We start from the raw sequence: 14,177 nt of genomic DNA on the forward strand, positions 1-14,177 counted from the left end.
AAAGTATAATAAAGTTTCTTTGAGGGAACGTTTCTATGGTGATGTGATGAACCATGGGCCTTGTAGTCCTGCTCAGGACATTGTAATTCCTGATGAAGATGAAAACTTGGGTTTTTTACCTTCCCAGTCTGAACTGGATTCCTCTCAGCCAGATCTTTCCCAGGCAGATCTGGGAACCTTGCACCTGCAAGAAAGTTGTGCCCCAGAAGTATGTCAAACAACCCCAGAGCCTACTTCTCCCGTGTTCTTGCGCCGGGAGTTTTGTAAACAACAGAGAAGTTTGGATTCAGCTTCGCGCAGGAGTGCGAGGATAGCAGCTAAGAATGTTGCCAATTAACACTGGTTCTCGTGAGAATCTTTAAGGAGTTTAACATCTGGTCTCAGAGTTTAGCTTTCGTTTCTGATTCCCAGAGAACCGCTTTGGTGAGAAAGTTGGACTCTATATAGGTGTTTTGCCCGCGTAGCAACTTCGCGGAGTCAATTCGTCAGCCTACGGAGCGAGTCGTGTCTGGACAGCGCGTTCCGATTCAAGCCTCGCTCAAGCTCAAGCCTTGCCTTGCTATCCAGCCTTCGCCTTGCTTCCCAGCCTTGTTTACCTGCGGACCTTGCCTTGTTTCCCAGGACTAATCCTTGCCTTGTTTCACGGATTTTACCAAGTTATTCCACGGACCTTGTTCTTGTTCTTAGTTACCTTGTTCCACGTTCAAGCCTTGTTTCTAGTATCAAGTTATTTCCTAGCCACGCTCAAGTTTTATGGACTAAAGGACCTTGTCATCTCCCCTCACTTTGCTTGGCAAAGTGAGTGTTTCGGTTATTGGATTACAACTTTGGACCTTAATATTTCATATTGGACATTATTTCCTTGGACTAATTTTGACCTTTCCTGAAAGGTCTGCTTCTGGACTATCTTTTACATTTGCTTTTACTAACTTTATATATTTCCTTAATAAAGATATTAGATAGATTCTGGCTTCTGCGTATGGTTATTGGTGCTCTGTAGCCTGGGTCGCGACAGTTTGACTCCGCCACCCTAAGCACCAATTAACCTTGGCCAGAATGTCTACCGGAACCGTACCCGGTGGGCAGCCACTGAGCTACACCATCAGCAAGGACGAAGTGGATCGCATCCGCGACAGACTCAACGCCCAGGATGGAGAAATAAAGGGCTTGCGGGAGCGCGGAATCCGCCTCCCGGCCATGGCGTTGCCTACCAAGTTTACTGGAGAAGCTTCCAAGGTTCATGTTTTCCGTCGCCAATGTCAAGCTTATCTAGAGGCCCGTGATGCCGAGTTTCCCCAAGAAGACATCAAAGTGGCATGGGTTTACAGTCTTCTAGACGGGCCAGCGGCCAACTGGGCGACGGCACTGTTCGACCAAGCCTCTCCACACCTAAGATCAGCGCAACATTTCTTGGACCACCTCAAGGAGACTTGGGGAATCGAGGACAATTTGGAGGCAGCCGGCCACAAACTCCGTCGCCTTTTCCAAGGAGACAGACCTATGTCTCAGTATATAGCCGAGTTCCGAGTGCTGGCCCACAACACCGGCTGGAACGATGTAGCCCTCAGAGGACAATTCCGGGAGGGTCTCAACATTGAAATGCTGGAAGAAATCTCCAAGGTGGATCCTCCCCAGACCCTCGAGGCACTCATTGATCAATGTTTACGGGCTGAAGTCATGATTGCCAACAGGAAACAGTGGGTTCGAGGCCAGGGCAGTAGAGCCGGGGCAAAACCCCCCGCTCCCGCCAGCGTTCAGCCACGTCCAGTGTGGAGACCCCCACCGCCAACCCCATACCCCAGAGGAGGCGAGGAGGTGCCGATGCAGTTGGGCAATGTGCGTCCCAGACTAGATGCCGCCGAGAAGGCCCGTCGTCAACGCTTAAACCTCTGTTGGTACTGCGGGAATGGGGGCCACTTCGCCAGAGAGTGCCCAGCCAAGGGGAAGCCTGCCGCCCGGCTTGCGGCGGCGTCCTCCACGGAGACGAAGACGTCTGAGCCGACTGGCACACAGCCGGCGGGGGAAGCCAACGACCGGGTGTAGAGAGGCTCGCCAACCCGGTCAAAAAATCCATTCAAGAGCCGCCAACCGGGGTCCTGTTCCTTCTCGTGGTCACATTATGGTCAGCAAAAAGGGGACCCGTCATGATCCACGCCATGATAGACTCTGGAGCTACCAACAACTTCATTGATAGAGAGTATGCCGACTCTCTGGGATTACAATATCATGATTTCAAGAATGCCCGTGTGGTGCAAGCCATAGACGGCCGCCCCCTCAAGACGGGCCCCGTAAGTCAATGGTCGGAACCCACCAGGATGTGGATAAGAGAACATATGGAAGAGATTTCCTTCTTTGTTACCGAGGTTCCCCATTTCCCTGTGATTTTGGGAATTCCATGGCTGACTCTCCACGACCCTAACATCTCCTGGTCCAACAGAGAACTGCAGTTTGCTTCACCGTACTGCCAAAACCATTGCCTCGTAGCCAAGGTATGCCATGCCACAGACACCGAGCCCATCATCACCTTGCCAAAGAAGTACTCCGAGTATTGGGATGTATTCAATGAGAAAGAAGCCGAGAAATTACCCCCACATAGACCTTATGACTGTGCCATTGACTTGGTGGAGGGGGCCCCGATCCCGCGAGGGCATCTCTACTCCCTGACTGAACCAGAGCAAGAAGCTCTCAGGGAATTCCTAGAGACAAACCTTCGCAAGGGATTCATCAGACCCTCTCAATCCCCAGCCGCCTCTCCAGTGATGTTTGTGAAGAAGAAGTCAGGGGAACTACGATTGGTGGTGGACTACAGAGCATTGAACAATATCACCAAGCGGAACAGCTATCCCCTGCCCTTAATCTCGGATCTACTGGATCGGCTTCGAGGAGCCAAGGTTTACACCAAGCTGGATCTTCGGGGGGCTTACAACCTAGTTCGCATCAGGGAAGGGGACGAGTGGAAGACCGCCTTCCAGACCAAATTCGGATTATTCGAGTCCCGAGTTATGAATTTCGGTTTATGCGGAGCCCCCGCAACGTTCCAGCATTTTGTCAATGACATTTTTCAGGACTATCTGGACAGGTTCTTGATAATCTACCTGGACGATTTTTTGGTGTTTTCTAGATCACAATCAGAACATGAGAACCACGTCAAAATGGTGTTACAACGATTGCGGGATCATGGACTTTATGCCAAACTGGAAAAATGCGCCTTTGATCTACAAGAGGTAGATTTCCTTGGTTACCGCATCTCGCCTTTAGGGCTCTCCATGGATCCAGCCAAGGTTTCAGCAGTATTGGAATGGCGGGCGCCAACTAACAAGAAAGAGGTGCAGCGTTTCTTGGGGTTCGCGAATTATTACCGCAAGTTCATTCCAGATTTTGCCCACTGGTCTGACCCAATCACTAGCTGCATCCGTGGAAAACAGCCCTTCCGCTGGACTGATCAAGCAGAGAAAGGGTTCCAGCAACTAAAGAAATTATTCACGTCCCAGCCAATTCTACAGCACCCAGATCCTGGAACCCCTTTTGTTGTGCAAGCGGACGCCTCGGATGTGGCAATTGGGGCTGTACTCTTACAACCGGTGGGAGACCACCTTCATCCCTGTGCCTTTTACTCCCGTCAACTAACCACACCAGAGAAAAATTATACCATTTGGGAAAAAGAACTACTGGCCATAAAGGCAGCTTTTGAAACTTGGAGACATTGGCTAGAAGGGGCCAAATTTCCCATTGAAGTCCACACTGATCATCGTAATCTAGAACACCTAAGAACTGCCCGCAAACTAAACCAGAGGCAGCAACGTTGGGCTTTATTCTTTGAACGTTTCAACTTCCAGATCCATTATGTGACCCCAGCCCAAACCAAGCAAGCAGACGCCCTGTCACGTAAACCGGAATACGCTGCAGGTCGCAAGGAGACCTTTGAATCCCAACTGCTACAACCCGAGAACTTTGCCACGCTCACGGTGGGGAACACCAAATCCATTCCCATTGGTTCAACTTCCCCTACTCCAGGACCCATCTGTGCTCAAGAAATCAGGGCTAGTCAGCAAGCAGATGCCTGGGCGCAGGACCAACTTCGCCAAGGTCTGCATTTTCCCTTTTCGCTTAAAGATGGGCTGCTCTGCTATAGAAATCATGTTTATATCCCACCCGGACCGGGCAGGGAAAAAGCGCTTCGCCTGTGTCATGACTGCAAACCAGCAGGACACTTCGGACTATTTAAAACTATGCATTTGATCCTAAGGGATTTTTGGTGGCCCAAGATCCGCAAGGATGTAGAAAAATATGTCAACACCTGCCCAGTATGCCAGCGCTCCAAGATACGAAGGGAAAAGTCCTCAGGGCTTTTACACCCCCTTCCTACCCCATCTCGCCCATGGGAAATAATTTCCGCGGATTTCATCACTGACCTACCACCTTCCTGTGGATTCACCACGATCTTAGTGGTGGTGGACCTTTTCACCAAGTTAGCCCATTTCATTCCCTGCGAAGGCCTCCCCACGGCCAAAGAAACTGCGGATCTATTACTTCAGCATGTTTTCAGACTACATGGATTGCCCAAGAGTTTAGTCACAGACCGTGGATCTCAATTCACCTCTCGTTTTTGGAAGGCACTACAAAAACTACTGGGCATAGACTCTCGCTTATCTTCAGCTCATCATCCCCAAACAGATGGGCAAACGGAGCGCACCAATGCCACTTTGGAGCAGTATCTTCGCTGTTATGTAAACTACCAACAGGACAATTGGGCTTCTCTGTTACCACTGTCTGAGTTTGCCTACAATAATGGAGTTCAAGCTTCTACAAAAGAAACGCCGTTCTTTGCAAACTACGGCTTCCATCCACGTTTCTTTCCCCCTGTCATTGAAACTTCAGAAGTTCCCGCAGCAGAGGATTGGTTGCAGGAACTCACAGCGGTGCAACAACTTTTGCTCCAGCAACTGGACCAAGCCAAAGAGGACTATAAACGCCACGCTGACAAACACCGCCAGCCGGGCCCTGAAATCAAGGTAGGAGATCGGGTTTTTCTGTCCACTCGCTTTCTGCCCTCCCACCGCCCTTGCCGGAAGTTAGATGCCCGTTTCATTGGCCCCTATCCAGTGGTGGCGCAATTAAACCCCGTGACTTTCAAACTCCAACTTCCGCGTTCAATGCGCATCCACCCAGTGTTTCACCGTTCCCTGCTCCTTCCGGCGGATGGTGTGCGTCCTGATACAGACCAACCGGCCCCCCCTCCTGTTTTGATGAATGGGGAGGAGGAGTTCGAGGTTGAGGACATTTTGGATTCTCGCTTTCATCGCCGCCGCCTACAATATCTCATTGACTGGGTGGGTTTTGGGCCTGAGGAACGCTCTTGGGAAGACGCCTCCACAGTCCATGCTCCTGATCTAACCCGTCGCTTTCATCTGACCTATCCCACCAAACCGCGACCTCGCGCCTCGGGGAGAGGATCCCAGTTTGGGAGGGGCCCTGAGGAGGGGGATAGTGTGATGAACCATGGGCCTTGTAGTCCTGCTCAGGACATTGTAATTCCTGATGAAGATGAAAACTTGGGTTTTTTACCTTCCCAGTCTGAACTGGATTCCTCTCAGCCAGATCTTTCCCAGGCAGATCTGGGAACCTTGCACCTGCAAGAAAGTTGTGCCCCAGAAGTATGTCAAACAACCCCAGAGCCTACTTCTCCCGTGTTCTTGCGCCGGGAGTTTTGTAAACAACAGAGAAGTTTGGATTCAGCTTCGCGCAGGAGTGCGAGGATAGCAGCTAAGAATGTTGCCAATTAACACTGGTTCTCGTGAGAATCTTTAAGGAGTTTAACATCTGGTCTCAGAGTTTAGCTTTCGTTTCTGATTCCCAGAGAACCGCTTTGGTGAGAAAGTTGGACTCTATATAGGTGTTTTGCCCGCGTAGCAACTTCGCGGAGTCAATTCGTCAGCCTACGGAGCGAGTCGTGTCTGGACAGCGCGTTCCGATTCAAGCCTCGCTCAAGCTCAAGCCTTGCCTTGCTATCCAGCCTTCGCCTTGCTTCCCAGCCTTGTTTACCTGCGGACCTTGCCTTGTTTCCCAGGACTAATCCTTGCCTTGTTTCACGGATTTTACCAAGTTATTCCACGGACCTTGTTCTTGTTCTTAGTTACCTTGTTCCACGTTCAAGCCTTGTTTCTAGTATCAAGTTATTTCCTAGCCACGCTCAAGTTTTATGGACTAAAGGACCTTGTCATCTCCCCTCACTTTGCTTGGCAAAGTGAGTGTTTCGGTTATTGGATTACAACTTTGGACCTTAATATTTCATATTGGACATTATTTCCTTGGACTAATTTTGACCTTTCCTGAAAGGTCTGCTTCTGGACTATCTTTTACATTTGCTTTTACTAACTTTATATATTTCCTTAATAAAGATATTAGATAGATTCTGGCTTCTGCGTATGGTTATTGGTGCTCTGTAGCCTGGGTCGTGACAGGTGAACACTTAGGATGAGTTATTTCCAAAAGCATAATCCTGTTAAGTCTGCAAAGCTCATTATCAATTACGTAATATCATTCTACCATTGTTCTTGTTTTCTGTTGAAGAAGGTTCCACATACTTGAGCACAGGTGTACCCAACTGAGCCAGAAGGCATTTGGCAAGGAAAGCTTTTCAACATAAAACCAGTGACTCAAGCCAAAGTGAAGAAAGGGGAGCATACACATACTGCACAAACTCATGTAAAGTGTTACTTTGGGCCGAATCATAAAATCTTATATTTGAGTAATGTTTATTTTTCCCCCCTTTTACCTAAGCGACACTGTGTGCTTCTCACATAACATAGACATGTATGGAATGGACAATATACATTTAATCCTGACTGGACTTGTATGACCGTATATATTCAAACATTTTTTTTAATTAAGAAGCTATTATTTTCTGATTTTCTGGTTTTCAAGGATATATATGTTTTATTTCTCTATGTTGTTTTCCAAAAGAAAAAGATGATGGGAGGACACAAACAAAAAGCTGATTACTTGCCATTCCTTCATGGGTTTAAGATACTGGCATCTGTACTTCCCTTAGAATTGAGAAGTCCTAAGTATAGCTCCAAGAACATAAAATCCAAACACTTAAGGTACTGAAAAATAACACAAAAGACTGGTCACACTAAATAAAGTGTTAAAAGAGTGCTGGCTTATCACTGCATGCCAATGCTGTGGGTGGGCATGGAAGAGCAAACATTTCTCCAAGAGGAACGGGTATGATGCAATTCATCTTTTTATATTTCCTTGAAACAAACAAAATGCTAACTTCGGATTTTAAAGTGTCATGGCAATCCTTGCACACTCAATTCTTGCTATTCCTGCCTTGGAAATATAAACATCAACTATATATTTTTAAAAATTACATAAGCAAAGCTCATCTTTAAATTCTGGGTAGAGAAAGGCAGTCTCATAAAATGACAAGCCTGAGCAAATTAATGGTGAATTAGGAAAGATAATGTTAAATTTTTAATCCTTTTGCCAATTAGTTGTTTTCATGCAAGAAGCTGTGTTAGCTCCCTGAAAAGTGATTCATTGTGGGACCTTCAGAAAGGTTTTAAACTCACACTTTAAAAAGTCTTATTCAAAATGAATCTCCACATTTGGAGGGTACATCAACACTGTTGAAATTATGCAGTAGGACACCACTTTAACTGTCAAAGCTGAATGCTATGGAATCATGGGAACTGTAGTTTTACAAGCTATTTAGCCTTCTCTGCTAATAGCCTCACAAAACGACAGCACTCATGTTTCCATGGTTATGAGTCATGGCAGTTAAAGTGGTGTCAAGCTACATTTATTCTACAGTGCAGATGCCTCAGAGAGTGGGGAAAGGGAAAAAGAGGACACAGCTGGCCAGTGGAGATACCATAGGAACTAATTTGGTTCCAAACATGCACAAATAACAATGGACACATTATTGGATAAAAAGGAGAGGAACAGTATTTTTTCAACAATAAGAAACTGCCGTTTAAGTATGAGAAAACTACAATTCCTGCACTACTATCTGCTGGATGCTTGGATTTTCTGGAAATGAAATGTATTAATTGATAAAACGGGTATTCATCTACCATGTATGGGGAGCATTACTTGTGCTTCACATTCATCTGGAATAACATTTAGAACATTGACATACAAAAACTAAATACTAAAATGGATTCATACCGTGGGATTTTTTTCCCTTCCCAAATGCACTAAAATTCTCATCTAAATCTCCGTCACACACCCACATCCAGTCACCACAGTTGAGATATCCAATTTTGTCAGTCATCGTAATTTGATTTTATCTACACTCTGTAATTATTCCACACCTGGATGCAGCTTGCAACCACTCATTTATTTGTTTTAGTACTATATCCTAAAGGCTCGGTATGGTTAGCAGCACTTAAAAACATTTTTTTTTCACACCACTGAAGCTATACAGTTGTGTTAATAGCTTGTCTAAATAGGATCTTTAGTGTGCTTGCTTTCCCAACCAGATGATGCTTCCATTTATTCCCAAAGGTACTAAGGAAACAGGGTGGGAATTGTGCACTTCTTCAGATATTGCTGGACTGCAATTCCCAATGTTCCTCACAATTCTCAATGTTGGCAAGTGCTGCTGGGAATTACAGTCCAGCAATATCTGGAAGGATAATTCCGATCCCTGACCTACGGCCATAAATGGCAGTTGTTACACCCAAATGTGAAAGGAGTAATTAGCAAAGTTGATTGAAAGTGACTTACCACTGTCATCCATCATCATCATATGAATGTAGTTATATACAGAATGCAATGATCTAAATAACCTTAAAGTTTGAACTCACCTAATAGTCACTTGATCTCATTTCTCTATAAAGAAGTCCTGCTACCATTAGATATTTAAGGATGCACTTAAGTGATAGATCCCTAGCCATTTTTCTACAATAGTTACAGGTGACTCAAGTATGGTAGAACATATTAAGACAGAGGGAAAAGGCACATCTCTTTCCCCTATTCTATTTTTTCCAATTCCAATGTTCTGAGCATTCTTTAGATTTTACAAAGTAGTAGATGTATGTCTCAAATCTGTTACTCCTGGGTTTTTGCTTTCTCTAAAAAAAAAAAAAAACTCAAATAAAGCCAAACTGGGAATTTATAGTTATCAAGGAATGTGTCTCTTCTTCATCCTTAAAAAAAAATTACATTATGGTCTATGGGATCCTACACAACAACTTCTAAGGGGATTTAATAAGACTTCAAAAGTTAAGTTGGTCCAATCCCATCTCATTGATCTCTGAGCTCATCTGACTCTCTGAGGCACGCTTGCCTTAAGCAACGGCAGAAAACCAAGGACATGTATTGCAGACATGCAATACAATCCGGCAAGTTTTCACATTTTTAAAAATGCTGTAATAACAAAGCAAATTTGTGAAGACAACAAAATTTTGTAGGCAACAAATTTATATAGACTTCAAAGCATTACCTTAGGACACTTTTGTAGAACTCAGCACTCTTACAGTGCCTGTAAACAGAGGAGATTGACAATAACAAAAGTAATCCCTCTTTATTAAACATGGGGAAACAATATTACATCCACCACTCAAAAATTTACACCCACAAACAAAGAAACAGAAATTCAAATGTTTAATAAACATTTATAGTGCAAAGATAACAATGGTTGGTGAACGAAGTCAATGCATAGTTGACTTCGTTTTTTTAAGAATTAACTTTTTCCACTCAGATTGCCTTTAAAAATTGTGGTCTTTCAAGTGTTTTCCTGTGATTCATTTTGAACAATATTGTATGGGGACTCAAGGTGGGACTCAAGGTGGCTACTAGTATTACAGTTCATAACACTGTTATCTCACCTATGGTATTTTGGTTACATGATCCACTATTACTAGTGCCTTATCAGATGCAATTGTAGAATTAGATCACTGGAAAGGCTCACATGGGCCAATCAATCCAACCCTCCAGCTCAATGTAGGATCCCTAGCAAAAGCATCCCTAGCAGATAGCTATCCAGCCTTTTTGTGATGATGTCCAAAGAAAGAGACCACTCTTACTGTCGAGAGTTTTCTTCTAATGTTCAACTGGAATCTACTCTTAAAAGCATTACATCTGGTCTTGTCCTGTGAGGCAGAAGAGAATAGGCCAGTCCCCTCCTCTCTGCGACAGCCCTGAGGTATTTAAAGAGTGCAATCACACCTCTCCTCAGTCTTTTCTTCACCAAGATGAATGTTCCCAGCTCCTCTTATCATTCTTGCTACTTCTCTTAACTTGCACCAACTTTCCCATATCCTTCTTAAAATGAGATGCCTAGAAATGAATGCAGCAGACAAAATCCCTGACCTGCTCAGAATACAGTGAAACTTTTACTTCCCTCAGCTTGGAAACTATGCTTCTATTAATGTAGACTATATTAGCATTAGCCTTATTTGCTTCAGCATCAAACTACTGGCTCCACTGTGCATTTTCACAATTTCGATTTCATTCCCACCAGTACTTGAGAGCTGTAAGAATTTGTAAACTATCACAACCTACCATCAACTAGCAATGCTCCTTACAACAGTTGGATATTATTAAGTATCCTAAACACATAAAAGGTGGTCTACAACTAATACCAGATCGACTGGTTGCATTTGGACACTGAGAGCAAGCTAGAATTCTGTAGATTTCAAATGAAAATACCTAAGCAAGTGAGAAGTGTTTCCATTCACTGTTGGTTTCTTGTGACACCTGAATCCAATGATCTGGCACATTCTCTCCATTGATAAACCAGAGAAATAGACCAAGAACAAATCAGTAATTATTTCTGTGGCATTTGGGGGAAGAGAGCAGACTGCTAGGTATGACACTTCTTTTTGCACTATAAGTAAATTAGTAGCTTGTCCCACCCATAATAAATTGTCATTATGTGCTAATATGATCACTGTCTTACGCATTGTATTTATTTTAAGACTCAATGATATTAGAACTACTGACCTAATAATCTGAAAGCATTATTGTTCTGGATAACCTGGAAGGAAGCATTCTGAGTATATAAGGTGTCTGTATTGTGACTGCAATTCTGCATCTATTAGTGTTGCAAAACAGATAAAATGTTTGCACCTGTATTCAACAACATGAATCAACTAAAGTGCAGGTGAACAATTTGGCTGGGATCCACAAAGCTCGACACCATATCTTTCTGAAGCACAACTTTAAAAGATTCTCTAATTGCATCTTTCTTGCATAAACATATATCTTCATTTAAAGAAAAATACATTCTATTTCAACAAGTTTTCACAGTGCTGAAAGGCTGCACTGCTATCACAATTCTTACCTGAAAGTGTTTGATCATCAGAAATACGCTGATGCCGCCAAAAGCTAATAGTGGCCCTCTCTCGGTTCTGAAGTCTATTCAGTCTCTCTGCTAGCCCTCCTCTAAAGAAAACAAATTATTATTCATTTATATCAATGTTTATCTTTTTTTTGTCCAAAGGCAACCATATAATATATACTTTCTCTATGTAATTTGTATTTGTTAAACTCAAAGTTAGACGGACACTGCAAAATGACACATTTTATAGATATGCTCAGACTGTAGCTGAAATTGTATTTTGTACCTTATATTTGATATATTATATGGCCTATATTTGATATAAACTATTGTCTCACATAGCTTTTCAGTTCCTAGAATAAAAAGGTGAGTATTTTAAAAGGAGTAAAAGAGGACTGCTTGGGCCAGAGCAACTTCCCAACTCAAGAGTGTAATTTCAGCTACAGTTTTCAGTGTACTTTGACCACTGACCTAAAGCACATTACTGGAAGATGTGTGACCACTGGCAAGGATCATGTCCCAAAATACTCCTTGCACATATTTGACCTCATGATTCATTTCAGAGGTTGGGTCAAGTGTATGCTTTTAGTGGTCTGAAAACTGTTCTCAGTAGAAATAGTTCTGTATTGGCAAAAGGAACAACAGGAAGAGTAAATACACTTAAGGTAATAATGTAGAAACTTAAAATTCAGATCCAAAACTGTCCATGCTATGAACAAAGACATTATTCTGCCTGAAGCTGCCCTTGAGCTAATGAAATTCTTGAGTAAACTGCTGAAATATGCACTCTTCTCTTTTAAGAGGCCCCAATTTGAGAACCCTCTATAAGCATAGACTGGAGAGGTCTGGAAGGATAACACGATCTCTCCTAAATCCCAATCCTGTAGACCTCCTCTACTACGGAGTTGTTCTAGTGCACCAACCTATAAGCCACAAATGCACTTAATTTCAATGTAATGAACTGGATCTCTGCCATTTTAGTATTGTGTGATGTTTCTTTGCTTTAATCTTTATATTAGCTACTCTATCTCACTGATCTATCATTTTGTTTCTGTGAATTACCTTATGAATAAATACGGTAATCAAAAGATCAGCATTTTTGAAGGAAGTCCAGATGGCTGGTTTATTGAAAACACAAAAGTCAGTGGATCCACTGATCAATTTTGCCTCCTTTTGGGACCTGCCGGGAGCTACACCACTCATCTTAATTTCTTTTAAATTGAAGTTTTGAAAACTGCCTTTTCAAAAAAGTATACTAAAACAAGAACCAAAAATGTTCTAAGGTTGTTTTGATCTGGAAATTGAGCAGAGAGATGTGAGGCCTGTGTATTGCTCAAATCTGGTTAGTAACAACAAATGGTCTAGCAATTCCAAATACTCAGAAGACAAGGTATCTGTAGATGCTTTAATGACTTGAAAATGTAGGCTTCTGAGTTACTACACTGAAACAGCACACATTTGCAACATGAGAGCTTTAATATTTGATATGCTTTCATCAACTGTGCAACTCAAGTCAAAAGAATTGAGATACCAATAAATATAAATTATTTGTGCCACAATAAAGGTCGTAAGAAGTCCAGAGCTTTTTATAATTACATTGGGGTCCTCTTAACCAGTTCTTCACCAGCCAAATAAATCATGAAACTTATAGAAGAAAAATTGCAATTCCATTGTCAGACTCAAGTTTGTTGGCCCATTATGCATCTTCTGCCCAAAGCACTCCCTTTGATCCCTCTTGTATTGACATACTCCATTTCATCCTATGTCAATTTTGTACTTGGACAAGTACTGATATAAATGGGGTTCTAACCACAATTAGGGCCAATAGTTAGAAACCACGATGCAAAGCAAGAGTGTATTTACACAAGGCATGGGTAAACCTTGGCCCTCCAGGTGTTTTGCATTTCAGCTCCCACAATTCCTAACAGTCTACCGGCTATTAGGAATTATGGGAGTTCAAGTCCAAAGCACCTGGAGGGCCGAAGTTTGCCACTGCCTGATCTACCCAGGAGAATGAATGCAATTTGACACCACTTTCAGTGCCATGGCTTAATGCTATGGAATCTTGGGATCTGTAGTATTTTCAAGCTGTGCATTGTTAAATCTATGGATATAGAATCTGTGGATATGGAAGACTGACTGTAACTAGAAGCACAATTTCCTTTTGAGGTGTGCTATAGCTGAGCCATACCAGCTCTCAAATCATAAACTCACAGGAGTTTGCACACTCTGCGCTGTTTAAACATTAAAATATGCACATGATTTCTTACGGATATTAGCACTATATGAACAAGCACCACTGAAGTGGCTCTGACACACTATTGAGCCAAAGAAATGCAGATGTATCTAAAAGTATTCTGGATCTCAACTTCAACCTTCATAAAATTACCATCCTAAGCAAACATGGATAGGGCTTTTACTTTGGTAAACTATCATCATCATCGGCTATCATTTGTGGCCGAGTATGATTGCCTTCTGAGCGTAGGGTCTTGGCAGTGGGTTCATAGATGGCTGTAGAGACCTATTATTGATCCACATGTTCTTTCGCAAGTGAGAACATCCATTTCCAGATGGAATGCGATCCTAATAACGGTTGGCTTGACATGCCTTCCTCTTGACACATTTCTGCCTTTTGTCCTCCATTTGTGCCTCTTTGAATTCCACAGCACTGTTGGTAACAGCTGACCTCCAGTTGCAGGCCGTTCGAGGGCTAGGGCTTCCCAGTTCTCTGTGTATATACCATAGTTTTAAAGGTTAGATTTAAGCCTGTCTTCCCAAATAATTTGTAGCATTTTTTGGAGGCAACACTGATGGAATTGTTCCAGAAGTCAAGAGTGATGTTTGTAGATGGTCCACGTTTCACAGGCGTAAAACAGGGTTGGGA

At 43.1% G+C, this 14,177-nt stretch overlaps 1 protein-coding gene across 5 annotated transcripts in view; it reads right to left on the reverse strand.

Moving 5' to 3' along the window:
- spidr (scaffold protein involved in DNA repair) overlaps nucleotides 1-14,177 on the reverse strand; it is a 212,047-nt gene that overhangs the window by 119,252 nt on the left and 78,618 nt on the right. For all 5 annotated transcript variants that reach the window (XM_062979351.1, XM_008114867.3, XM_008114866.3 and 2 more), the window contains exon 7: nucleotides 11,297-11,397. In XM_062979351.1, the coding sequence (XP_062835421.1) occupies nucleotides 11,297-11,397 (101 nt within the window). The remainder of the gene's footprint in view (nucleotides 1-11,296; nucleotides 11,398-14,177) is intronic.

Source organism: Anolis carolinensis, chromosome 4, assembly GCF_035594765.1.
Source record: "Anolis carolinensis isolate JA03-04 chromosome 4, rAnoCar3.1.pri, whole genome shotgun sequence".
NCBI lineage: Eukaryota > Metazoa > Chordata > Lepidosauria > Squamata > Dactyloidae > Anolis > Anolis carolinensis.